A 27,585-nucleotide genomic window follows, 5' to 3' on the forward strand; every position below is an offset into this window, starting at 1 on the left:
TGGTTGGAGGAGAAGAGTGAAATATTGGAATCACAAGTTTGTACCTTGGCTAGCGGCCTGGTCAGATGTTCAGCTTGAAGGTCAGAAGCAGCCACAAGGAGCAGATTGCCATAGAAGTGGCAAGGGAGTGCAAAACTGTGCTGTTCAAAGTTTCCTTGTTATTTCCAAACTACAGCAATCAAGAGTTTTTTTTTTACTGAGATCCCTTTATTGCAACCATTAAAAACGTGGAGCTGTATATGGCTCCTCAAAGACATACATAAATGGTTTGAAAGTGATTCAAGGAGACTGGCTGTGCGTCCCTGATTCCCTGAGACAAACATAAAGATCCTGACAAGCAGATATTAAAAAGTAGCCTCACTTGGCTATTCCCTTTACACAATTACAGCATACAGTCTGTCTGTACTAACCACCCTAAAGTCAATGAGGAAAAATCATTTGGGGCGTTGCCATCCTGCTAAAATATTGAGGTTGATTCTATCCCTTTTTAAAATTATTACTAATTCACACTTTACCTGCAGACTTGTGACTGCATTCTCATTAATGTCATCAAAATGCTAAACCCCTGTTAATAATACTGCATCGGGAAGTGGTGGGAGTGCAGTTTGAACCAGAACGTTTATGAGTGCACGTGATGCTGTGCCTGTGAAAGCCATGCGTGTGCACGCCCTACAGTTTGGGGATGGGCTTGGCTGCCACCGCGATGCTCTCGATGGAACACTCGTCGTTTCCCCGGCGGATTCGGAAGTAGCCGTCCTCGCCCCAGCCGGTGCCCCAGCTGTTCTTGACGCGCCAGTACTTCTGACCGGTCATGTGACAGCGGCCGTAACCCACCAGCAGCACAGCATGGTTGGTCAGCTCGAAGGGGTTGAAGGAGTCGGAGACGCCCGTGTGGTGGTAGATGCCCTCCTTGTAATGCATGAAGTCCGGATACACCTGGAAAGAACTTTTTCCATCAATCTTTGGTTGGATTTACACCACCTGGTTCATTGTTGCTAGTGCTGCTCTCGGGTGCGTGGATGATTGTTTCACAGCGATATCAAACATGTGTCATGTGAAAGCACAGTTGGACGCTGGCCGACAGGGGGAAACGCGTAGCAACATCCAAAAGCTCCAAACATAGAAATGACCCAAAACCAACACCATAAAACACATGCAATAGGAAAATGCTGCAAGGCTACCAAGGACGTGACGGGTATCCCTCTTCAAAGGAGGTAATTTTTTAGGGACGTAATATTTTACACTATTATACAGCAACTGTTGACAGTGGAGCCCCTGGCTAACTTTCATTGTGTTCCATGAAGTTGCAGCATTTCTCTTCAAGCGTGTGTTTTGGATTTTTGTATGTGTTTTGGGCATTTGCAATATTTTGCTTTTGCATTTGTTTTTGGTCCTTTGCGGCTTTTTCCTGTTGCATGTGTTCTATGGTCAGCCACCGTACAGTTGCGCTAAAAATGATTCAACCAACAAAACTAAATTCAACATTTTACTATTTATTGAAATTGGCCACCTGTTGTACGTTGGTAATAATAATAATAGGGGTTGAATCATTTTCACTGCAACAAAAGTGGATACATGGGAACTGAGCACTTAGACGTGCAATGTGAATGCAGCCTTTGTGATTTATTGAAGCAAAAACGTACTAATGCACCTCTGAAAAACATTATGAGGACAAAGCAAACATAGTTGCTGAAAAGTCTAACAGGTCTGTACTGCATGATGATATTTTGTTCATTTTGACTTGGGGAGGAAAAGCGCAACAAGACAATGCCATAGCTCGGCCTTCCACAGTCATAATCTGTACTTCTAAGAATAGCAGAACTAGTTTGTACCTCAAAGGCCACCGCCATGGGCCCATTCTGGACCAGTTCCAGCATCATGGCCGCCTCACTGCAGCCGCCGTAAAATCCGCCCACGTAGCTGTACTCGGCCACGTAAGTGCGGCCGCAGTTTTGAGGGACGCCGCATGGAGTGTTCTTCCCGACGTATGGAAAACAGGACTCATCCGCAATACCGAAGTCCTGGATGTACTTCCCAATCAGGTACGGGAAGCCGCCATCACAACCTTTGGAGAAGAAGAGAAGCTTGTCTTGTGACCATTAATGACATTTCAAATATGAAAGAAGAAGACGTGGAAGAATACTTTCTTGGTTTTCATAAAGGTTACAGTTGAGACGTGTAACAGCTCCTCTGAGTAATAGAAGAGAAGTAGAAATTGCATGCTGATAAATCCCATAGTAGCAGTGGTTACTCTAGCATCCCCACACACCAAATGTGTAAATATGGGCTTAGGAGCAGCATGAGGACATCATCATCACTGTGTGTCTTTTTTACATTCTATTGTAGTTCATGGATGAATGTCAACACCTCCTTTGTGCATCATCAAACGCCTGTGTGTGTCTGTGTGTGTGTGTGTGTGTGTGTGTGTCAGAGATAGAGCGAGAGAGAGAGAGAGAGAGATACTATACTATCTATATCACATGTGTCAAACTCGTGCCCTGGAGGGCCGAGACGCTGCAGGTTTTCTCTCCAACCAGTTTCTTCAGCAGGTGATTTAATTGATGAGCTCCTTCCCTCAAACTGAAGGTGTTGATCATTAAAATCACCTGCTTTAGTGACTGGCTGGAAAGAAAACCTGCAGTGTCTCGGCCCTCCATGGCACGAGTTTGACACCCCTGATCTATATCATAGTCATTTTATTGCATTTTAACCAGTTAGTTGAGTACACAACCCTGTTTACTGAGAATGAACAATGCAAGTTGTATTCTATAACTGTTGCTCAACTGTATAACACCTATTGCATATTATGCACAGGCTTCTCATTTATTATATAACTTCTACAGTTGCATTTCTACTTATTGATTTTCTTATTACACTTTAAACTACCTCGTACTTTAAAGGGATAGTTTGGACTTTTGACATGAAGTTGTATGGCATCCCAATCAGCGGTGTAGTCCATCAACAGCGACTCACCCCCCACTTGGTCCCCTAAGTCCAGTTCTGGTCCAGGTAGTCGCTGAGGTTTCACGAGTAAGGAGTTTTGGCTTCTGAAAACAATGTGCATTCAAAAGAGTAATAAATTAGCATCACAAAAATGCCTCCTTAAAAAAAAAAAAAAAAAAATCAGACCTCACAAATCACTCTGGGTTATATTTGTCTCCCGCCGTATCCCTGCGCTCTGTCGTCTGTCCACTCGTGTACGTGACAAAGATGCAGGCATCTGTGGAACACACATGTAAACAAGATGGCCGCGGCGCTCTGTCGCGGAAGAAGATGCTTGCCTCTTGGTCACGTACGCAAGAATGGACAGGTAACAGGAAGAAGATGCCTGCGTCTTCGTCACGTACGCAAGAATGGACAGGTGACAGGAAGAAGATGCCTGCGTCTTCGTCACGTACGCAAGACTGGACAGGTGATAGGAAGAAGATGCCTGCGTCTTTTTCGTCACGTACGCAGGAATGGACTGGTGACAGAGCGCAGGAATACGGCGGGAAGGGCAAATATAACGACGAGCGATTTGTGAGGTCGTTTTTTTTCGAGGAGGCATTTTTGTGGTGAGTGCATTTTGTTTTGAGAAGCCAAACTCCTTACTTGTGTAACCCCAGAGACTACCTGTAACTACGTTCATCACCACAATCCGACCAAAACTGGACTTAGGGGACCAAGTGAGGGGTAAGACGCTGCTGATGGACTACACTGCTGATGGGGATGCCATACAATCTAACCTAATGTCAAAAAATCCACACTGTCCCTTTAACTGTCCCCCTTGATCGGTGATTGTACATAATACTTGCTGTGTTATATGTGATGTGATGTTTCTTCATTCTTATTGTTGCTACTGGACACAAGAGTATAGTTCCGGATCAAGCCTAAGGTAACTTGTTTTGCATAATCCTTAACGTTCTGCATGTCAAGCAGAAAAAAAGGATAAAATTGATAAGATAATGCATTGCAGCATATCATAGGAATCCATAGATGCCTTGCAAACATGCCCTTGAGGGTCTCACAATTGCGGATCTAAAAAAAAAAAAAAAAGTCCATATCTTGCATCCAACATGTCTTCCAACGAGCCCAGATGGTATCCTCATGAAATGCCCAAACCTCATCAAGACACTCAATGTGTAAAGCCTTCCAGCTCTAATTCAAGCTCCTCACCAAGACCAATAAAACCAACCACAAATGTCGGAAACTCATTTCAGTTGCTCGTATGCCACAATTGAAGAAAAGAATACAATAGTATCGTTTTGTGATGCTGTTTTCTAAGAAACATGTCAAAGAGGTAACATCGCACCTTGGGAATATTCAGAGCAGGACACCACTTGTTGGGGGCTGAGGATGGGAGTCTCGCTGTTGTTGGTTTGGATTCGGATGCGAGCCTCCAGCATCCCCATGGAGGCGAAGGAGTAACAGCTACCGCATGCGGCTGAAAAAGAAAAAAATCGTTTTAGAATGAAATAGTGTAGATATGCAAATGCAGTCTTCATAGAGTCTAAGGAATAACAACAGCCTTTAAACTGCACTAAAAGTTTGGATGAATTCTCCACCCATTATAATTGCAAGAACTAGCCGAGTACATTAAAATATACCAAATGATATATCCCAGGTATACACTGAACCCAGACTGTAGCAATCTCTGCACTGACACACACTGACAGGGAACAGGATGTAAAGAAACTCCATTTCGTTGTGAATTGGCGTGAACAGTCAATGAGCGGTGCACATCCACCTAACTTTAGAGGCTTGACGGCAACCGCTGCCGTAAGACACAGTGGCTTAAAGGGCTTCGAGACAAACACTTCAGCCCTCTCCAGATCCTAAAGCACAGCCCTGCAGAGTCGCTCTCAGACACTCAAACTACTCAGCACGCTTAATCCCTCCACTCACACACCAGGCTGTGCAGGAACGCATGAGAGCGCACAGACGAGTCAGGCCTGCCAGGAGGGGAGGCAAACAAGCTGCTGCTCAGTGCCTGCCGCTACCCATGCTGTGCACGTCCACGTGCAAGGATTCAGCCTCAACTGACACACCAGATCGTCTCATATCCATTCTTTCCATTTTTGTGTTAGGGAACATTGTAATCTTGTTTCAAATATCAACACAATGGGTCAAATTAATTTATTTAAAAAAAATAATACAAAGAAGCTCTGATGATGACCCAAATTTGACTAAGTTGCCATGACAACAAACAAAAATCGAAAATATGAAAAAAGACGAGTTGTCTTATATTCGATTTATACATGCCCACCATAAGGTGGCACCAAATGACTTCTCCCCAAGCAAGTCAGAGCTTTTCTTCCTGTCACTCTAACAGGAGTGTCAAACTCGTGCCGTGGAGGGCCGACACACTGCAGGTTTTCTCTCCAACCAGTTTCTCCAGCAGGTGACTTAATTTATGAGCTCCTGACCTGAAATTGAAGGAGGTGTTGATCGTTAAAATCACCTGCTTTAGTGACTGGCTGGAAAGAAAACCTGCAGTGTCTCGGCCCTCCATGGCACGAGTTTGACACCCCTGCTCTAGGCCCCTCTAAACAAGTGACTTTAAGATTTGATGTACTGTATTATAGCGATAACACTTTGACAACATATACATATTAGGGTTGTCAAAGTTAACACGTCAGCGGAAGTTTCCTTTAACGGCAATATTTTTTGGACGTGCGATTAACGTGCACACGTCCTGTTTGAACCTTGGCTGATGCCGTAGTTTGAGGAAGCAGCGGTGACCGTGAAGCTGCAAGCGGGAGCAAATATTGAGCAGAAATGAAGAAGGAAAGGGGTATTTGGATTGGTAAATTTAGCTTTAAAGCCCTGGCAGATGGCTCTCGCAACAAGACCAAAGTTGTTTGTGTCTGCTGTCGCTGTGATTGGAATTGTCACGGACTACGTCGTTGTCGACTTGCCAGAGAGAAGTGAAAAGGGTACTGAAGCACTGCCTGTATTTTTTATTGTCATTTATACAGTGGTACCTTGCATACGAGCGTCCCAACTAACCAGTGTTTTGGGTTTTTTTTTTTAGATGCCAAAATCTCGACTGATTTTTTGCTTGGAACTGTGAGCTAAAATTTGGGTACAAGCTGCTAGTTAAAGGCAGGCATAGCCGAGGACAGCTATGTGGGGGCTTCTGTCAATGATGTGACCATGACTGAAGCATGTCATCAACGCATCAAAAAAAAACATACATACATTACAGTGATCCGGTTTATCTTATTTATTATGTATTGTGTAAAACTATGACAGGAACAACATCAAATTAAAAGAACGAAATGAATGCGGACCCACCATCCACCAGTACGAGCCTGGACTTGTTTTTCAGAGAGGTTGTGTACCACAACATTAGCACCAAATAAGGCCATCAAATCTTACCTTTATGCATTCCCACATAGTATCAGCATTTGGGAGCAAATATGAGGTGAAAGAAAAAGGGTAAAAATACAGCAGAGTCTTCCATCTGTGTGAATTTCTCTTGGAGATGAATAAAGTATCTGTGCAGCGTGTAAGAACGGGAGAAGGTGCGATCAAGGGCCATCAAACACAGTGGGGACGTAAAAAAATATGTATATAATATATACACTATATAAAATATAGTTGTCACTAGATTGTGCAGTTTGTTTTTCCCATTTTTACTGTTTTTTTTTTTGTTTATTTGATTTCAACTGTGTGCTGTGGGCCAATAAAAAAGAGGCCTCAAATGGCCCCTGGGCCGCACTTTAGACACCCAATCCATATAGCTCTTTGTCAGGGTTGAGCCCGTGACAGCTCCGTGAGCAACCACAACTCTCGACTATTTAGCTTGTTAGCTTCCCGTCGCGAACAAATGATGATAATTAAAGAGACAATGGGGGTACTATTGCAGCTGGAATTAATCAATGCGTGTCAGCAGATACGTCCGCCTTCTGACCGTGTCGTAAAGAGACTGGAAATAATGCACAAGCCAACCAATCACAGCCTTAAAGGAAAACTGCACTTTTTGACTCTGACATCTATTTTCAAATACCTGCACTTTATAACCCATTGATGTGATGATGAGAAAATAGCCAAACCGCCAGTCGTAATCAGTTTTCAGTTAAAAATGATGTCAAGTAAACAGGTCCTAATACTTAAATACGTATGCAAAAGCAGCAGGAATCATTAGTGTTAATGTCAAGTGTACATCACCTTGGTTTCGTACAGGGCTGACAAAGTTCACGCCATCCATGTTCGTCCAGTCCCAGTGCTCCGGTAGAGCTGCAGCTAACTTGGCGACTTGAGCTGTCACAGGCGTAGGACGAGCACGGCTGAAGCATTGCAAAAACAAAACAACAACAAAAAGTAAATTTGTAGGACATGCACATTTTAGATAAGGACACATTTTAGATGAACATATACATAAAAAAATAAGATGAAGATGTAATTTAATATAGCTGTGAATGGCTCTCCATTTTTGAAGGGATGATCTTAGATTATTTTTCCAGCTGCACTGAGGAACTGAAAAAACACGTTTCAGTCTTTAATAGTAACCCAGTTTGAAGGATATGGACTTGTGGCAGACATCGTTTTGACTGAAAAATAAGAATGGCGATTTACTAATTGGATCTTTTGACCTCAGTTGCTTATTTTACACTCGCACTTCATTCTTTCTTTGAAATCTGCCTCATTTTGGATCTGGCAGAGAAACAAAAGCCCGATTGGTTGAAAAGTTTGACTCGGTGAGCACTAAATGCATACAATACAGTTAAACACAGTCATCTGTGTTTTTCGTTGGATTGCATGCGATAGGCGAATAGAAACTCACACAGGAATGCGGGAGGCAGGTCCTCCTGCTCGATAGTAAAGCTCCTGCAGCGAGTATGTCTTATATTCTGGATAAGATACAGCCTTCCAGGAGTTCTGGACCGAGTTAATAGCATCAATGACGTCCAAGTTGGGTGTGAAAGTCCTGTGAAGGAGCCTGAGGAGAAGAGACAAATGTCAGGCCTGTACCGCTTCAAGCACTCTTCTCTCATGTGGAACAAAAACATCAAAGCACAAGCGAGACAGTTATCCTGGTGAACAAAAAAAGTACACACCCAGGTTTGAATGTGTTATTTGATCGAATGGTAAAACTCATATCATTGATGCAGAAGATCTTGAACACCAAAGAGTTTCATTCCATTGACTACACACGCATGACAGAGAACATTTAGGACATTCCTGAAGCTTTTTATTACTTTTGCTCACTCGCTGGAGGAAATACCAATTTATTCTATGAATAATGTAGGGGGATACATCATCAGGCAAGATGAAGACAATGAGCGCAATAAAAACAGTCAGCTCCTGTTTCCCTAAAATAAATATCATACCGGTAAATTAAATAGCAGCAGCCACTTCAATATGGTAGCATAACCGTGATCTAGGACAATGCGGTCTAAGGACATCAAATCATTCTTCAAACCAGGTTGGGTCAAAGCTGACATACGAGGAAATGTCTTAAATAAAACTTCTAAAGAGTAACTAACTACAGTATCTATTAGACTACAATAGAATAAGAAACGTAGATCATTTCAATGCAATTAGTCTCTTACAGCGCCGTGAAGGAGTTTTGGCCCACTCATCTTTGCAGAATTGTTGTAATTCAGCCACATTAGAGTGTTTTCCAGCATGAACCGCATTTTTAAGGTCATGCCACAGCATCTGAATAGGATTCAGGTCAGGACTTTGACAAGGACACTCCATAGTCTTCATTTTGTTTTTCTTCAGCCATTCGTCGTGCTGCAGAACCCAAGTTGGTTTCAGCTTGAAGTTACGAACAGATGGCCGAATTCATGGTTCCATTTATCACAGCAAGTCTTCCATGTCCTGAAGCAGCAAAACAGCCCCAGATCATCACACTACCACCACCATATTGTTGGTATTGTTGGCTTTTTCTGAAATGCAGCGTTACTTTTACGCCACATGTAATGGGACACACACTCCAAAAAGTTCAACTTTTGTCTCATCAGACAACTGAGTACTTTCCCAAAGGTCTTGGGGATCACAAAGATGTTTTCTGGCAAAATTGAGATGAGCCTCATTAATGTTCTTTTTGTTCAGTAGTGGTTTTCGTCTTGGAACTCTGCCATGCAGGCCGTTTTTGCCCAGTGTCTTTCTTATGATGGAGTCATGAACACTGACCTTAACTGAGGTAAGTGAGGCCTGCAGTTCTTTGGATGCTGTTGTGGGGTGTTTTGTGACCTCTTGGATGAGTCGTCGCTGCGCTCTTGGGGTCATTTTTGGTTGGCCGGCCACTCCTGGGAAGGTTCACCACTGTTCCATGTTTTCGCTATTTGTGGATAATGGCAGTCATTGTGGATCACTGGAGTCCAAAAGCTTTAGAAATGGCTTTATCACCTTTTCCAGACTGATAGATCTCGATTAATCTCAGTTAAGTTACAGTATGCTTTCACAGACGGGGCAATCACTTTTTCACACAGGGCCATGTAGGTATGGATTTTTTTTTCCTCCCTTAATAATAAAAAGTTCAGGTGTGTCATAACTGACGAATATTTAAATTTGCTTGATGATTTGAAATAAGAAACCAGGAAGGGGGCAAACACTTTTTCACATACGTATGTATGTACATATGTACATACATACATAAACACACACTGTATACTGTATATATCAATTGTCATTACCTTGAATCTAGATGTAAATATGGATCTGGGGTTTACCTTGTGCTCATGACCGGCTTATAGTAAGGTTGTGGAGGTACTGGTTTCACTTTCTTCCCAACAAAACAAGACCAGTTGTTTCCCAAGACATCATGCACCCATCCTGGTAGGGTATGGTCACAATAGCTGGTCACCTTTCGGCCATCTTCAGTGTACTGAAATAAGGCAAAAACACTGTAGGTCTTCAAACTTAACACGTAGTGTACACTCGCATAAAAAAAATTTACTCTGAATAATTCTATAAATACTTTCTGAATGCACAAGTAAATAACCATGAAATAAAGAATAGCAGACAAAGAGGATGTCTGACGGATCACATGGGTTTTGGAGCCATAAGAGACAAAATATTTCCTTTACTCAAGCGTCATGTGAGAGAAAGAGGAAGAAAGCCACAGTAACTCTGTTGTAAAATTCCTAGAAATAAAGACTATGATAAGGATAAGGACGTTTTATTAATAACTCCACATCACATGAATGGAATGGCAAGTTGGGCGACTTCAATGTATTACGGTTTTTCAAACATATATTAATTAATAAGTCATGTGGTTTCATGTTTAAATACGCCCAATTAGTAAAAAAAAATCTTATTAAAGCATTTTTTTTTTTGCCTAAACTGAGCATTGTGAAGCATAAATATTGCTAAATGAAATAACATACAAACACAAGGAATTAAGAAGATGCGAATGTAGTATTCTGCATTGGTCACTAGGTGTCAGTAATTGTTTGGTGAGAGAAGCACCAGACTTGATCGTCGGAACAACAGGCTTTTCTTGCACGTTTAAATGATCTCTCAACACGCACAATAATAATAACATAATAAAAATAATAATCATAGTAATAACACATGCTACTATCCTCCATGAAGTGGTGGGTTGTATTACACTGGACTGGGGCTGGATCAGAGGCCTGTTTTCCATCATGACATAATAAAAACCCAAAACTTCAAAACAGACTGTTTGAGGGCCTCAGCAGGTTGGAAGACAATGTACACTTCTGATCAAAATTTTAAGAGCAGTTGAAAAATTGCAAGAATTTACATTTTGCACTGTTAGATTTAAGGAGGTTCTTAGTAGAGCTTCAAAATGCACAAAGAAAAAATGAGAGTAAGACAAAAAAAACAAATCGAGTAAGCAAATTATTGCAAACAACCGCTGAAGTGAAATCAGTTGTTCATCAGTTGATCAAACGTTTAAGACCGTTTAAGACCTTTAAAAGCCAAAATCTTCTCAAAAATGTGGTTTCAATGTAATTTTCTGTCAGGTATTCACACTGTCATGATCTCTTGATGGCAAAGGCAAAAAAGCTTTCTCTCTTTGAACGCGATCAGATTGTTGGGCTGTATTATAAGCAAGGCCTCTCGCAGCACACCATTGCTGCAGGACTTGGACGCAGTAAGACAGTCATCTTAAACTTCTCAAAAGATCCTGAGAGTTATGGAAAAAAAAAGTCAAGAGGTGGTAGACACAAAAAATTGTCAACGGCTCTGAGCTAGAGAATCCGTCAAGACATGGGAAGAGCCTCGGGCCAAATGAAGGTTGTTACTGGTGACTAGTGCAGTTCAATAACAATCAGACGGCACCTGTGAGAGAAGGGTTTTAAGAACAAAAAAATTTCTTCAAAGGCCTTGTCACCTTCAACAGCGTAAAATTGCCCGTTTGGAATTAGCAAGAGAGCCCCAAACATGGGACGCTGAAAGGTGGAAGTAAGTTTTAGTCTCTGATGAGAAAAAAATGTAACCTTGATGGTCCTGATGGCTTCCAATGTTATGGGCATGACAAGAAGATCCCACCTGAGATGTTTTCCACACAGCACAGTGGAGGGGACGCCATCATAATATGGGGTGCTTTTTCCTTTATTGGAAGAATGGAGCTTTAGGTTGTGCAGGGGCGTCAAACGGTAGATGGCTATGTGGAGATGTTGCAGGTGGCATCCCTCATGACTGAAGGCCCTCGTCTGTGTGTTAATGAATGGGTTCTTCTTCCAGAGGAAAAACCACACTCTTTTGGACCGTCCTGCATGTTCCCCTGATTTAAATCCAATTGAGAACATTTGGGGATGGATGGCAAGGGAAGTTTACAAAAATAGACATCGGTTCCAGACAATGGATGCCGTCCGTGAAGCGATCTTCACCACCTGGAGGAGCATTCCTACTAATGACACTGCTATTCATTAGTGTGCTTTATTGAAAATGTTATTTCTATTTTACAAGGGTTTCTGGGCTTTTTTGAGCTATGGTCTTAAACTTTTGATCAGGTGATGAAGAGCCTATTTAAGTTTAATGGTTGTTTAATATAAATTACTTACTCAATTTTTTTGTCTCACTCCCATTTGAAGCTCAACTTAGAACATCCTTAACATCCAACAGTTCAACATGTAAATTATCGCAATTTTTCTACTAGTCTTAAAATTTGGATCAGGAATGTATTTCTCACATTAGTTGGTCAGGCATATATTACTTTTGTAACATCATAAAAAGTCAATTTTGCATAAGAGGGGACCTTTAAATAATACAATTGTTTCCTTGGCCTTTTTGTTTACCTTGAAGAATGCAAACCATTTGTAGCCGTTGATGACTACTTCAAAACCCTGGTTATAGATGAGAGTGAAGAAGCCGCTGTTTCCCAGCTCATCTTTGGCCACGGACAGCTTCTCAAGGGTCACCATCACCGTGCTCTCAACCGTGGCTGAAAAATACAATGTAATAGATTACTGCCAAGTCCTGCAATTGGCTGGCGACCAGTCCGGGGTGTACGCCGCCTGTTGCCCGAAGTCAGCTGGGATAAGCTCCAGCATACCCCCACAACCCTAATGAGGAGAAGTGGCATAGAAAATGGATGGATGGATGGATGGATGGAAGATGATAGAACCCTTAAAAATTCCATCACTCTGGAACAGTGTCAATCGGAACTAACTGGACTACATGGCTGTTATGTATTGTTCCAAAGTCCAATCTTTAAGCTCGTCTGTTGATGTTTTTTTTTTTTTTTTTTTTGCCCAGTAGCATCAACCGCGAGTTCAATCATTCTAAAAATTATATTTTATTTCTTTGACCACGATCATTTCTGTTTCATATTTCTGTCAGGGTTCAACTATGTATTCGGCAGTTCTACGTTATACAATGGAAGGTTCTTGTCTTGTCAGTAAAACACGCGTATACCAGGAAGTGTTTCAAAATGCTAAACTAAATCCCAAGTAAAAATAGCATCACTTCATTAAGCAACACAGGGGCATGAGTGCTTTTTACATGCTTTATCTCTGCAGTCGGTGCCCATGTTTGAACAGTGTGATTTACCTTCAGCGGAGCAGTTGATATTTTTATCGTGTCCCCCATTGGACACTTGGAACACCCATGTCCCCAGCAGGTCCTCGTACGTGCAGTTGGCCGGTGTGTCCCCCCAACACATATCAGTACAAATCAGCAGTACACACACAAAGACGCCACTCAGCTTCATCTTCACCAATACGGAGAGTTGTGAAACCTGTTGACTTCTTCTTTCTGTCACACTTGTCCTCATAAACGCAGCCAAATCTTAGCAAAGTACTTTTTTTTTCAAAGTACTTTTTTAAACAAAGAACATAACCGCAGTGCCCAAGATAAATACCGTTCATGTACGCGGAAGTAGCGAGCAACAACGCTTGGTCGGACCCCACATTAGTAACAAGTCAAAGATTTTTAAGTTTTTGCCTTTGAATCACGCATATAAACATCGTAATTGTATACTGGCATAACAGTTTATCAAGTTCTTCCTTAGTCACCAACTTTTATCGCCGTTACTCTGGCTGTAGCGAGCACGGCATCAGAAACGATCTAGCTCTTACATAGTCTTTGCTAATGTCGCCGTTTGCTTTCGTTATTCACGGGCACGTGACCACAACTTCGGCGCTTGCGCAGTTAAGATAGGTAAACAAGATAATCAAAAAATAAGACAATAGTATTCAGATTTGTTTGTTTGACGCTGTCACAATATGTTTTGGGTTTTTCTCCAGTTTTTTCTCTGTCACAATGTGTACATTATGTTTGCAGTGGTGCATCGTACACATACTGTAGATGTCACCAATATATTTTAATCACATCTTGTTGTTGTCTTACTACAATGCAAATAACTTAATACAGTTCTACAAAAATATATATATGTACCAAATAAACAAATAAAGCATTCAAGATACTAATGTCATTCATTGTCTATTTCCGCTTTTGAAAATATTGTACAGCCATCACTGTGATATTTGACATATAGTAAATATCTAAATTGTCCCTATCAATAAACTCTACGTTTTATTATGTTGTGTGTGCGTGTGTGTGTGGGATAGTGGTGAAAGAAGAATAGGATTGTTAAATTATATACAGTATAAAAAAAAAAATCGTACAAGTAAAAAGTACAAGTACAATTTTTCGATCCCAGTCCACCCCTGGGCGTACCAAATGCTGTGGCCCGTGAATGTACATGCATGGGCAATGAAAAAAACATCCTCACTTGTATTCGGTATTTGCAAGCAATACAATACGTCCTGGACTTTCTATAACAGAGTGGACATTTCACCACCCTAACAAGGTCAAAGATGTGTTGCAAAAAATGCACGTCTTAACTGGACAGCAGCAAATCATATCATTGACTGTAGAAGCTGATTTACTCCCAGAGGAAGGTCTGAGACAGGTAACCCTCACGAGTGCAATATTTAAGAGGCTACAGAACCCGTCATTTTAGGGAAGTGCTGGAGGCTTGGATCACCATGGTAACCACATACTGTAATCGAGTGACTCACCTTCTTTACACAATAAGCACTCATGTGAAGAAGGGTCTGAAGTGGCATGAGTCACGAAGTCTTGATGACTGTTATTACACCGTGTGCATATGGAGGTGTCTGTGCATTAGTGTTTGGAAAGTAATGTAGCGTCGGAAGGAGTTGACAGCATTTTTTTCCCCAGTGCTTTTGTAAATATTTAGTTGTTATGTTATATGTTTATCGTTAGTTGTTTAATTTCACCCAGCCCTGTACTAGCAGTAGTAGTAGTTATGTATGTGTTTTACCTACCTGAGTTTTACCTACAGTACCTAAGTGTGCCGTCATTTTGTTCATACCGTGAGTGATGTTACCTACTGCCCATCTCCACTGTGTCAAGCTCCTTGAGTTTGTTGTTGGCTTTTACTCGCTTCAAAGTAAAAGCGCAAACCCATTGGATGAAGACTCTACATTGCTATAACTTCCAAGTCCTCCATCGTTAGGGGGTGCCAACATGCCATTGCATATGCCCTGTCCCAACGGCCCTGAGAGGAATGTCGACACTGCCATCGGAGAAGTGGGAAGTGGTGGTGTCGATGGCGGCGGTGCTCCAGAGTGCTCCCGTCTAAGGTGCAGACAGCTCCAGTGCAGTCCAGCTTCAGCATGACCAGAGTGATGGCTTGTGTCCAGAGAAGGGTGGAGGCAAATGGACACAAGTCTTCATGTTGGACCCAGAGACAAAGGCCCTGAACTCCCAATGGCCCGACCTCCTCAGACACAGCCATCTCCACCACCACTCCCGGAAGAACCTGGTAGGCAATCACGACGTCCAGCTCCTCGTCCCCCACAAAGTGAGGCTGAATGTGCTCCGGCTGGTCCGCTGCCCACTTCAACATCACCAAGAATCTCCCACGTTTCTGCTCCAGGTTCGACTGGCCAGGGTGTTACCAGAAAGTAGAGCTCAACACGCACCACACAAAAGGGACCGACCCAATGCTCACATTCCCTTCTGCAGCACTACAAGGTGGGCCCCCTTGGCGCATGTGGCTGTCAACATCTTGGGTCCATCTTGGAATGGCAATCGCCATTGCGACCAAGTGCAGAACATTCAAGGCCCGAATCTTTGGTGAGGTCTCTCAGCAACTGGAGATTAAGAGGACCCACATGACACTGCTGCACCCCCCTAGCGATGGACTGGTGTAGCGCTTTCACTGCACCCTGGCCACCCAACTTGTCATCCTAACAAGCCGTCAGCAACAAGACTGGGACCTGCACCTGCCGCTGGTTCTGTGGGCATATTGAACAGAGGTCCGAGAAAATGCACCCCGGCAGCCCTTATGTGTGGGCGAGAGCTTTGCACGCCCGTAGACCTGGTGTTTGGACTTCCTCAGGAGACAGGAGTGGCGTGCGAGCCAGGTATGGACATCATACAGGAGGTGTATGATGTGACCCAACAGATCAACGACAAAGCCAGCTGCGTCAAAAGAGAGCGTATTACAACCGCTGCAGGGGACACAGCCTTTCCACCAGCGCTCAGGTGTGGGTCTACAGCCTGGAGAAAAGGAAGGGCCTGTCCCCCATACTGATAAGCGTGTACTGAGTGCGGCTTCAAAAAGGTACTGGGTTGTGGTACTCCAGGGAGATGTATTACCCACCCGTAGCAGTAGCAGTTGTTACGGATATGTTATACCCATCCGTTACGTGTTGCGCTGTCATTGTGTTTATACCGTAAGTGAGGATAGTGTTCTGCTAGTTTTCCATTGTGTGTCAAGCTCCTTGAGCTTGTTGCTGGATTTTGCTGCATAATATCTCAATCTAAATAATAGAGCAAACTTCCTTGAGCAAGTTGTGGTGCCTCTGGCCAGTTTCTATGTGACTCAAGATTGTCACTGTGGGCAGTTAGGCTAGCAGGGTTATGTGTGTACATGTGACAAACAAGATGATGAAGGAACGGTGTGTTTCAATTTTCATATGTTTTCTCACAGGAAATGAAAACTCAAATGACTTTTACTTAGGTTGTGTTGGCACCCACATAACCGGTTCCTGCTTGTCTGCTTCCTTTTCCTTTCCCTCACACTTCTCTCACGCAGCTTACATAGCTCTCTCTGCACACTGTTCCTGTTCCTGTTGCACCTGTGTTCCTTTCACGCATGCAGACGTGTGTGTGTTAGCACGAGCATCCCTCTGTCTGTGTCGTCCCTACGAATGTTTCATTGCCTAGCAAATTTACAACTATTGCACCCTCTCAAACTGTCACTCACAAGCTAACATAATCTTCTATGCTGAAGGTTTACCATTTATCCTAACTGAATGCATGTGTTCATTTCCAGTGTTTAAAAGCCAGCCCGATTTAAAGCCACATTTTGCCCAGATCCTTAAATGGGCACTGACCCCCAGATGTGGGCGGCTACAGTACGGGAAACATAAGCATCCTCTCCGCTGTTAACGTCGCCCTGTCATGTGGAACTAAAGCACATCAATGATAAATTATTATTATTATTATTATGATAAATTATTGAATTATTTCGAACATGGTTTCAGTAATTAGTTCATTTTTCCTGCCATGTCTCCCCGATTTGAAAAAGTATTGAAAACCTGATAAAATGTGTTTATTTATCTGTTGGAACCGCTGTATGAGTTGCTGGCACGAGCATCGCTCAAGCATGAATAAAGACATTAAAGGCTGAACTATGATCCTGCGCCACGGCACATGCGGAAGCGACACCGGCCGGCTCTTCCCCCTCCAAACCCTCAGGCGTAGCATGACGTGCACCTCCAAAAAATTCTAATCTCATTTATGTGGCCACATTGTTATGAGCACTATTGGATGTGTGGCTGTGTGGGAGGAGCCCCTCCTTTGCTGGCTGCGAAAGCCCTCTATTCAAATGAGAAGCCTGTAACACAAGGCTGAAGTGGCAGTTACCTCTGGCCACATGCATACTGTACACCTACGCACATCTCAACCACACTCTATCGGTAACCCATCGTTTATCACGGTTAATTAGTTTCAGACCTGACTGTGATAAGTGAATTACTGCAAAGTAGGATTCCTTATTCATAAATGAAGTATTTTCATAGTTAGAGCATAGAAAACCTGTTTACGAATCAAATACAGTGGAACCTCGGTTATCATCCGCTCCTGGTTAACATAGAAAATTTACACCACAATTTTGCCACGGTTTGCATACATTCTCCGATTAGCATATAATATGGCGCAGGTGTTATTATGTTATTAATACACTGTGTGAGGCCATCATTATTTTTAATATCTACATATACACACACACATATATATATATATATATATATATATATATGTTTAACAGAAATCATCCTTGCTCTTTAGCATCCTATTAGCTAGTGAACAAAATGGCAACCAAAAGTTACGCCGCCGGTCTGTGATGTCATCAGCGGTTGACGCTCCAAAATGTTAACACAACACATGGCTAAAATGGCTAAAAATGCTACTATGCAAATGTTAGCATGCTAGAAATACTAACGTGCTAACATTAACATGCTAACCTTTAGCATGATAGTGCTAAGTCTTCCTATAAGTGTCTGCCTATGAAAATGGCTAAAAATGCTACTATGCAAATGTTAGCATGCTAGAAATGCTAATGTGCTAACATTAACATGCTAACATTTAGCATGAATGAATGGAATGAGGTGAATCGGTTGAGAAATGTGGTAGGTAGTGGTAGGTAATAGCAGTTTTACGGAAATGTGTGAATTTCGGGAACATTTTTGATTTTTTTCCAGTACAAATATAGGTAGCCTGAATGTCCTGAACACGTTGAACGGTTTGATGTTGGAATGGCTTGAATCGGAGAAATGCGGCAGTAGTAGCAGGTAATAATAATAATTTCCTCAGAAAAAGGGTGAATTTTGGGAAGATTTTGAATTTTGGATCTCTCACAAAATGTCAGTTCTTCCATATCCCATTACTGACAATTCCTGCAAATTTCATCCAAATCCATTCAAAACTTTTGACGTTATATTGAACGCAGACAAACACAGAACACAGACAGATAAACGCCGCTTTGCGCTGCACTTGGCGGAGGTAATAAGCATGACTGCTGCTGGGGGTTCAAAAAGAATTAAAACTCAAATCCTTCAATTAAAATTAGGCTGCTCTTTCTTCAAATACAGCATTTTGGGGCAAAACGGCAACAAAAGAGCACTTTACAAAACCTGCTTATGCAACAAGTGTAGAACTAGACAAATGCGTATACGTACGTCATGCATATAAAGCCAGACCACCAATGGAATCAGACATTAGACTCGCTTGATTAAAGCCTGAAACGCTCCGTGTTTTAGCAGCAAATCAATGTACTCAGCCTCTAGACACACACACACACACACGCCTAATGAATGAGATATTGACTGAACCTTACTTAAACCCATCAGTGAGTGAGTGTGGCTGATGCGCGTATTTATTTGCGTGTTTGCAGATGATGTATTTCTGTTGGTGTATTCGCAATAAACCCAACCACCTCTTGTATTCTTTCCCCTTTGGCCTTTTCTTCTGTTGTTCTTTCCATTTAGTCAGACCGCAGACCAAATGCAACAATTTGGAGATTCATTAGGGTGAGAGCAACGTCTGTATTGATAGACGTGTCGGCTGCGGTTGGCGAGGGGAGAGAGGTGGGTGTCAGGGAACATGAAATTGGGTGAAATGAGAGCGAGTGAGGATGAAAGTGTCATTTTATTGCCTTTGTGTGTTTTCTCCTGAATTAACCGTCATGTTTTTGAATCTCATTAGGTTCAACGCAAGACAAAAGGACAGCAGAAAGTACTGTACGACTTCTCTTTTAATACTCACCTGTTCTCAGGTCCCTTGAATGCATCACCACTCCTCAGTCATCGCCACTGAAACCATATGAACAGAATTGCTGTAAAATTGCACAGCTCTTGGATACATTGCACATGTGCAATACGTAGATGTAATGTTTCATTACCTGCCGGGTCTGTTGTGATGTGTGCAGAAGGCATCGGTGCAGGAGGAACACAATTTGGACAACGCAACACAATCTGAGGACAATTTATTCTCTGAGTAAATGGACTTTATCTCAGTTTGGAGTATTTAAGAACATTCTAAAGCAAGTTTACCTCTAAAAATGTAAAATAGAACCAAAACAAACACCGCTCCCCGCACAACCCTGTGATCAATGCCCTCTACAAAGCCACTTAGAAATATACTGCATTTTCCATACTACAACCATATAATCTTCACACTTTTACAAATCTGAGGGGATATAGGAAATAGATAACCAAATATTTCAATATAAATCCATCTTTTCATTATCACAGATATTTTAGTTTGAAGTTACATTCTACATTTGCAACATAAAAAAAAGAAAAAAGAAACTGAAATCAAAATGACACCGCTTAAAAAAGTTCATAAAAAGGAATCCACACAATATCAAATGGCGGAAACGATATAAGATTTCCTCAAATAAACAATGGATGTAAATAGTCTTTAGTACATGTACAACAAGTGAATCGTTTATGAAAATTTACATCAGTTGTCACAGCGGATGGTTCGTAGATCTTGCTCCATACACTTCAAAATTCCAGATAAGAAATACAGAAGCACTTCAAATGAGGCGGTGGTGGGAAGGGGCGGGGGGCTGAAAATTGGCACACACTCTCAAGGAAACCAAAAGAAAAACACGCTGTTGTCAAAATGAAAATAAACAAAGAGGATGCAGTCGTTATTACCGTTCATTTCAGTAACAGTCGTTTTGGTCCGGCGCTGAACGTGATAACCTTCTGCACACTTAGCATTTAAACTCCGGTGCGTTTCTTCAAGTAACATTTGCTAACCAACCATTATTCCACTTCACCAAAATCAAGTCCCTGCTAACTGCTCGGTGTGATCAGCGTGGGCTGCAAGGAGAGTGAAACACAACACAGCCACTTCATTTAAATGGAGATGAGCTGCGTGCTTCTCTCCGTCCAGACCTTCAGCGTCAGTGTTGCAAAAAAGAAACATTTGCTGACAAGCCTGTAAAAATGTAAAAATGTCGCTAGAAATGAATGCCTTGATTACCTGTGATGGATTTGATTAGCTCTCGTGAGCAGCGTGAATGTAAACATCTCTTCTGAAGGCAACGTTCATATTTGTATTATTTAGTCGCTCCACTGTCACACAAATTCAAATTGAAATCGTGTGTGTGTGTGTGTGTGTGTGTGTTACGCCTTATGGTGTCATTTCACAGCTCCTTTTGGTTGAAAACCTTGGTTTACAACAGAGGCATTACTTAACTAAATTACTTCATACACCATGAACACACAGTAGTGGAGGCTGTATGTCAAAGAATAACTTGCACTCTCCTCAAGCCGCTTGTCTAATGCCTGTCATAAATCCAAAGCATAATGTAATGTATTATAACACACGATAATAATGAAGAATGAACCACAACAAAGAAATCTTCTTTATCTAGTTAGAAGCCACATTCCGTTCAGCAGCACCAGACAACCAATACTATTATTATTTAAGACATCTAGGTGTCGCCACCTCAGCCCTGGATTGCGCTCAACGTGCCTCGAGCAAACTCAAACATGTAGCCAGTCTTTACTTACTTAATAATGAGGACAATGCTATGCCAGTATCTATTGAGTCTTTCTATGTACATGTCTTTTTCCTGTGCTTCGAATCCAATACAGTCCTGCTTACATCTGCACACGGCAATTCTTAAAGTCAGCCTTGGTTGAAACACTGCTTAAACCTTTTGAAGGGGCAGGAAGAGCGCTGGGGGGATGGGGGGGCTGAGAAAAGATTCATGACTTTTGAGATAAAAAGATTCAATCCAGAGAGTGAGGAAGTTGGAAATGCCTAACATGTAACTAAAAGTGCATTGGAACGTTGCAGTTCACTCCCGGGTCTTGCTAGAGAGGGCAAACATTCAATATGACAAAATACACACCCAGTATTTTTGTATAATGTTTGTCAGATTAAAGAGAAGAACAGTGCATGCCGTTGAAATAATTTTGTTCCAATTCTGTGAGTGTGCATGGTGTGTTGCGTAAAGACGTGGAATAGTTGAAAACAAGCCAATCAAACAGCCGTGAACGCTTATCTTCCGAGTCAGATATAACGAAGGTAGAAGACCAACACAGCGCTTCTAACATGTCTGTGTTCTTACACCAAACCAGCCTGCATAAATACATTCTTGTACGTGCCCATCATCGTTTTGCTGCAGTGTTTGTCCATGTGCGAGTAGCACATATGAACATTAACTAGCTTTGAGCAGAACAATTGCTACCCTGTTAAGTTCCTTCCCTGTTGCCTGAAGTTGACATGTTTCGGGTTCAATTATAGCTGGTGCAGGCTTTTTTACTTACTTTCTCTTATTTTCATGCAACAAAGCAGGCTTTGTAATGTTGGCGATATATTTATGGTGTTTATTGAATAATTGGGCACGTATACAGTTTTTAGATGAAGCGGTAAGAAAAAATGATGAATCTATAGTTTTCTTTTGTGAGGCAATTCTGCCTGCATTTCCCATTTTCAGGAGCATTTTGGAATTCCAACGATATTTTAATACATTTCAATTAACATTTATTTTAGCGTAGATTTTGCTTGTCGTTGGTCACTGCAAACTGGTGCGTGTTCATACTGGGTCGGCTCCAGTCAACGAGACAGACACGTTCAACAGTGTTTTTGTTTCTTGAACCTTTTCCCTTTATGATGGATTGGCTTAGTCATAACCTTTTCCGAAATCCCTAGTCGAACAATTTCCACATGTGAGTACTAGCAGCATTTTCGCTCTGACTTCACTTGACATCTAGCTACAAATACGCTTGTTTGAGCCCCAAGCGTTTGAGCGGGCGATGACTGCAACCCAGCAATACCGAATTCACGGTGATGCAATAATTTGACATCTCTTCAAACGTAAGAAAAGACTATATGAGCTGTATTTTTTATATTAGATACTTTTAACGAAACCAGCTCTGAGTTAAAATTGGTATGAAGATACATCACCATATCATCTCTTATAAGTTGCTTCGTAAACTGATCAAGTCTACCAGATAAAACTGTTGAGTAATACAAATAGGAGTTTGTCTCACTGATTCAAGGATGTACCCCAGATGGGATATTTCCAACATCCCAGCAGTCTTCAAAGCACCTACATGTCCCATCATACACCAACTGGTAAGAAAAAAATAGCCTGGTCTGGGGTTTACACGTAAACATTCAGCAGTTGTGTTTAAGCGTATCTAATGGGCTTCCTCCACCACAAAGCAAAGACCTCCTGGGATTCCCTAGACCGGTGGTCACCAACCTTTTTGAGACCAAGATCCCGCTCTCTGGGACACGACAATGTGGCATCTCCCTCAAGAAGATTCCAGCAAAGTAGCTGACATGAATGACCTTCAGATGACCAACAACCATTTCTCGTTTATCACTGAGGAAATGACAAGAAACACTGGTCCTCATGACACACCCTCCTGACCACACAGGAGCATGTTCATCGTCAATGCATTGAGCTAAAAGCAAAGACGGGATCAAAAGTTAAAAATGACGTCGCCCTCTGATCAGCAGATGGATTAAAGTATTTTGCAGCGCAGGGATTATCAGTCCAATTCTTTGGAGTGCCGTTACAAAAACAAGTCATGCAACAGCATCGCCTCGGGATCGTATGTCTGGCAAGCAAGTCTTTCACTTGTATTTTGGTGAAAACATGTATTTCCCTCATTTCTTTCAAAATTTTGCCTCAGTTTTCGTACACTGTCTCGGTCCCATTCGGTGGTTCTATTTGAGGTTTCTTGTTGTTGGGAAAAAATTGCCCCGGTTTTCATACATTTGAGTTTTTGGAATGAATTAATAATGAATACCGAGGCACCACTGCATATCCATCCATCCATATATAACTAAACAGTAAATGTTTGCAATCTTACTGTAGCTTGACTAGTAATGATTTACACTAAACTGTCTTCGCCACATCCTCTAGGCTAATGACACACCACTAAGTCCTTGTAGAAAATAAACTGATCCTGTCTTTGTCTGCTGAGGCAGCACATATAACGTGGGGTTCCACCCGAGGGGCTGATAACGTGCAGGCGAAGTGCTGAAGCGAGCACTCCGTTCTCTCCATCGTCATAAACACAGTTAGTAGAAGCAGGCTGTAAACTAGCTCCTCCCAAATAACACCGCAACTGCACTGGTTAAATGTTAAATCAATCTGCTTTTGTGCAAAGTAACAGAATAGTCGTAATGATGCACAGGCTTATTATATTACGTGAACAATTCTATTTTTTCCTTGCTTCTAGCTTAATTTCCAAATCCTCATCTTAAACCCAGTTAGCTCATATAGTAAATACTCTAAGTAGCAATTACCGGAATACAATTGCACATGTGGAACTAATGTACATCTTGAAAGAATCCCATCCAAGTGCAGCCAACAAATGGCACAGCACCTCTATCTACTGTATCTCACACATTAGCTATGGGTGAGATCAGGGATTAGAATAAGTAACAGAGGCCTTGAGCACTTTTGAGCACATTTGCAATGCACACTCCCTGCAAATTGTGCACTAGAGAATACAGAAGTGTGATTTGAGAACCCATTCAGATGTATGGAAACTATTGCTTTTACAATAAAAGGATCATAATGATCAAATTGAACATATGAAAATACAATACAAAGTCTTTAACATTTACATTTTTTTTTGTTGTTTTTTTTTTTTATCAAACCACAAATTTACTAACAAGCGTATAAGGTAGCCCCACCTGAACCCCTTTGGCACAATAATCACATTAAATCAATTATAATACAGTCATAGCCAAACATTTTGCGACCGACTTTGTGCTTAAATAACTCTGCCGCTTCATGTTCTTCATTTTCATTTTGTGAAAAATTGCTTGATTTTTCAGAATTAAACAGACATGTAAAATGTTTTCTTCAAAAATACCCAGGCTGAGAGTGATTGAAGCACAAAATTTAATTCACTCCTAAAATGTTTGCGGCCATGAGTGTACAGTTGAAAAACCGGACATCTAAATCGGAATGTTTGCGCACACATTGCACAACACAGTGAGTGCTAACACAGTTTCTGTAGTCATACATACTGTGACTGTTTTTCTATTTACCTTTGATGAAAAAGTATTAGTATGTTTGTCATTTAGTAACAAGTGAAATATTGAATGTGGTCAACCAAAGCTTGTTCACCTTTTTTGGTCCCTATCTTTCAAAGTGAAAAAGTTTGATGGACAAACAGAATAAACAGTTTTTTATGGCTGATCCAAAAATGCTTACGTTTTGAAAATCGGCAAGGCAGCCCCCTGCTTTATTCGTTAACCAAAACGAACTCCCGCAACCCAATACTTGATCAATATTTACACTTTCATTTCTTGTGTGCGTCCGTAAGCGCAAGCTGTGCGTGTTTGACTGGTGCACAGCCGATCCACCAACTCGTCAACCGTATGTGCCCTTGGGAGCTTCGGAGCTTGTCTGCAAGCACTTCCCTGGCGCGTCTGACCTGTCCTTTCAATCCATAAAACATATCCATGAAGGCATACCTATGTATACTCACACAAGTGCACAATCGCTATGTCTAATTAGCTGACAGCCATGTTAGCTCAAGGCCACAATCTAAACCTAACACCACACATTTATGTTGTGGCCATTTTCCCTTCTTGTGATTAACGCCACTATGAAAATCTCTCACTGCACGCATGTAAACACAAAGCTTTCACACCCCGTGCGGATGAATGGATTCGAGTCCATCCATCCACTCTCCTTTTGTTGACGTGATCCTCTTCCTTCACAGCATGTCTGCCTCACAGTGAGGAGGAACTCTGGCTGTAGTTTCTTAGAGTTAGTCTACTGTACCTGGGTGACGGGGGCGACGGAGGAGGATGGGAGGGGACTGGAGGGAGACACAGATCTATGTCAGACACAGCTGAGCTACTGCTGGATGCCAGAGAGTCCCGGAAGGGCGACGGAGGAGTTAAAGCAATAAGCTCCTCATCCAACTCCACCCTCCTCAGCGGAGAGTCCATGAGGCAGGTAACGAGGCCTCCTCGCATGGGGGAGAGAGAAGGGGAGGACTGAGGGTGAGGAGGTGGAAGAGGGTAAGGGTGAATGGGACAACCGCTCCGGCGACCCAAACTTGACTCACCGAGGGGGTGGGCCTGGACTTCGGCATATGTTGTGAGAGTAGGAGGCGTGTGGAGATCATGCGGGAGCAGATAGGGATCGGCGGGGTGAGGCGGCGGTGGCGAGTGTTTGTGTATGTGGGGGTGCGTCGGAGAGGATAGCAGCATCATGGTGTTGAGCTCGCTTATGTTGGCGGTGAAGCGGTTCACCACACAGCTGATCTGCTCCATCAGGTTGCTTTGGCACGCCACTGGTCGACCTTCCAAGATGACCAGGCGACCATCACTCCCGGCCACACCTGAGCCGCTGCTGACAGGACCACAACTGCTGCCGCTGCTCTGGCTGCAAATGCTGCTGGGATATTTGGCTACACCTGTGACCTGAGGTTCCTCCTCCAAATCTGGGCCCAGTCTCTGGCTTACCGTGCTGATTGGGGAAGGGGTTTGTGGAGGATAAGTGAGGGAGCACCTCTCCTCGGCTTCAGAGAGCTCATAGAGGTTCTTGTCGCCACCGGTGTCACTATGAGAAGGCAGGGAGGAAATGGAGGGCAGGGAGGGAAGAGGCATGTGTGGAGGCAGGTTGGCCCCTCCACAGTAACGCTCCCCAGAGGTCTTAGAGAAGGGCTTGATGACAGCAGTCTGGTTGTTCTCCTTCTTCTTGATGTGGAAGGACAGACGCTGCCACAAGTGGTTCCCGTGTGAACTGTTTCGCTCAGTCTGCGCCCAGGACACCGACTTGCCGTTAGAGCTGAAAAACAAAATCTGTTTAAATTTCCATAAAAATGCAGCCTTTAAAATGGAAATGTAATATTTAGGATATCAATTTCATTTCAGTTAACAAGCCTCATGTCCACGAAAAACACAACACATCATTAGCATTTAAAACATCCGTCACACGAAAACACATTCAAAACAAAGCCAAAGCAAAAGCAGGCAGTATAAAAGGGCACAATAATAACACACAGTATACAGTAGAGATGCTCGATATTGGTTTTCCGCTAGTGTCCAGCACTTCATTACCAATACCGATATGGGCAGCAGCTCTTCCCTTGTGTAATGACCACATTATGCTTCTTTTACTCTTATTTATTTCACAAATAACTGCTCTTTGTGCAAAATAAGACAAATACCGCAGTAAGCTATAGAAAAAGTACCAAAAGGCTGTGTGTGTTTCCAAGGGATTCTTCCTGAGGTGTGATTTTAAATTAGAAGTACTGAAGGAAAAGGCCTTACTACTAGGGGTGGGAATCTCTGGCGATTTATGATTCAGAGGCCTGCGATGCGATGATAAAACGATTATCGATGCATCTTTTTTTATGATCAGTAGTTTAATTTTTTTATGTGGAATTTTTTCTCTATATAATTTCTTTTACTCACTGTGTACTGCAAAAGCAAAGCGTATTTGTAATGATCCACAATTAAACTAAACATGAAACAGATGAATTTACTTCCATTATCTTAATCATTAGAAGGTTACATCTCCCAACGTATTTGCCACTGCACAGAACCAGCAGGAAAACTAAAAGTGCACCAGTAGCAGCATGTATAAAATTAACAAACTTCAGCATATTCTGAATAACCAACATAAAAAAATCTTCCATTATTCATAAATAAATAATAAAGACTTCTGAATTCAAACTAAAATGCTGAGCATGGAATATCTGACAAAATAATATTTTCGCTGTGTAGCAAAGTCCAAAACAGCTTTCATGCAAAATATAGATTTATGTATCAGCGGCTCTCGTACAAGAATAATGCTTGCAGACTTCAGTGTATTATGAATAACCAAAAAAACTAGGCTGCCCTTAGTCACAAATAATACAAAAAATACAAATGAATAGGCCACAAGAAATCAACACGCCTCTGCAACATTATTGAACAGCTCAGCCATATTCGCACCCGTAAGGCGCTCATTCATTCCTCTCCTTTGTAGCACATGAGCCGCTAACTTCCAGTCATCAGTAATGAAGTGCGCTGTTACGGTGACATAACCACACTTTTTCAGAGTTGGGTGGAAAATTAGTTATCACCTGCTCGATGGTTCTCTGGTCGGCCGCGACTTCAGCTGGCTGTTTTTCCTCCTTGTTCGAGTCG

At 42.2% G+C, this 27,585-nt stretch overlaps 2 protein-coding genes across 7 annotated transcripts in view; both read right to left on the minus strand.

The window, feature by feature from the left end:
* Positions 1-194: 194 nt before the first annotated feature.
* On the minus strand, positions 195-13,339 carry ctsc (cathepsin C). Its single transcript, XM_054794479.1, has 8 exons — positions 12,958-13,339; positions 12,204-12,349; positions 9,666-9,820; positions 7,769-7,924; positions 7,153-7,271; positions 4,292-4,423; positions 1,833-2,065; positions 195-936 (listed from the first exon to the last, which is right to left on the minus strand). The coding sequence occupies exons 1-8, from the start codon at positions 13,178-13,180 to the stop codon at positions 670-672; spliced, it is 1,431 nt and encodes a 476-aa protein (XP_054650454.1). The 5' UTR covers positions 13,181-13,339; the 3' UTR covers positions 195-669.
* Positions 13,340-19,209: 5,870 nt separating this feature from the next.
* grm5b (glutamate receptor, metabotropic 5b) overlaps positions 19,210-27,585 on the minus strand; it is a 75,228-nt gene continuing 66,852 nt past the window's right edge. For 5 of the 6 annotated variants that reach the window (XM_054794471.1, XM_054794473.1, XM_054794470.1 and 2 more), the window contains one exon: positions 19,345-26,239. In XM_054794471.1, the coding sequence (XP_054650446.1) occupies positions 25,174-26,239 (1,066 nt within the window). In that variant the 3' untranslated portion in view covers positions 19,345-25,173. Of the gene's footprint in view, positions 19,257-19,344; positions 26,240-27,585 lie in introns of those variants that run through there. The other variant, XR_008573168.1, reaches the window with a different exon arrangement.

Source organism: Dunckerocampus dactyliophorus, chromosome 12 (assembly GCF_027744805.1).
Source record: "Dunckerocampus dactyliophorus isolate RoL2022-P2 chromosome 12, RoL_Ddac_1.1, whole genome shotgun sequence".
NCBI classification, from domain to species: domain Eukaryota; kingdom Metazoa; phylum Chordata; class Actinopteri; order Syngnathiformes; family Syngnathidae; genus Dunckerocampus; species Dunckerocampus dactyliophorus.

What these genes read in the sequence shown, in the direction of transcription:
- ctsc (XM_054794479.1), bottom strand. Translation starts at nt 13,180, where the DNA reads ATGAGGACAAGTGTGACAGAAAGAAGAAGTCAACAGGTTTCACAACTC. An exon ending in AAGCCGGTCATGAGCACAAG is followed by an intron (nt 7,925 to 9,665) that starts GTAAACCCCAGA and finishes TCTTCTCCTCAG; the next exon opens with GCTCCTTCACAGGACTTTCA. An exon ending in CCATGGCGGTGGCCTTTGAG is followed by an intron (nt 937 to 1,832) that starts GTACAAACTAGT and finishes AGTTCTTTCCAG; the next exon opens with GTGTATCCGGACTTCATGCA.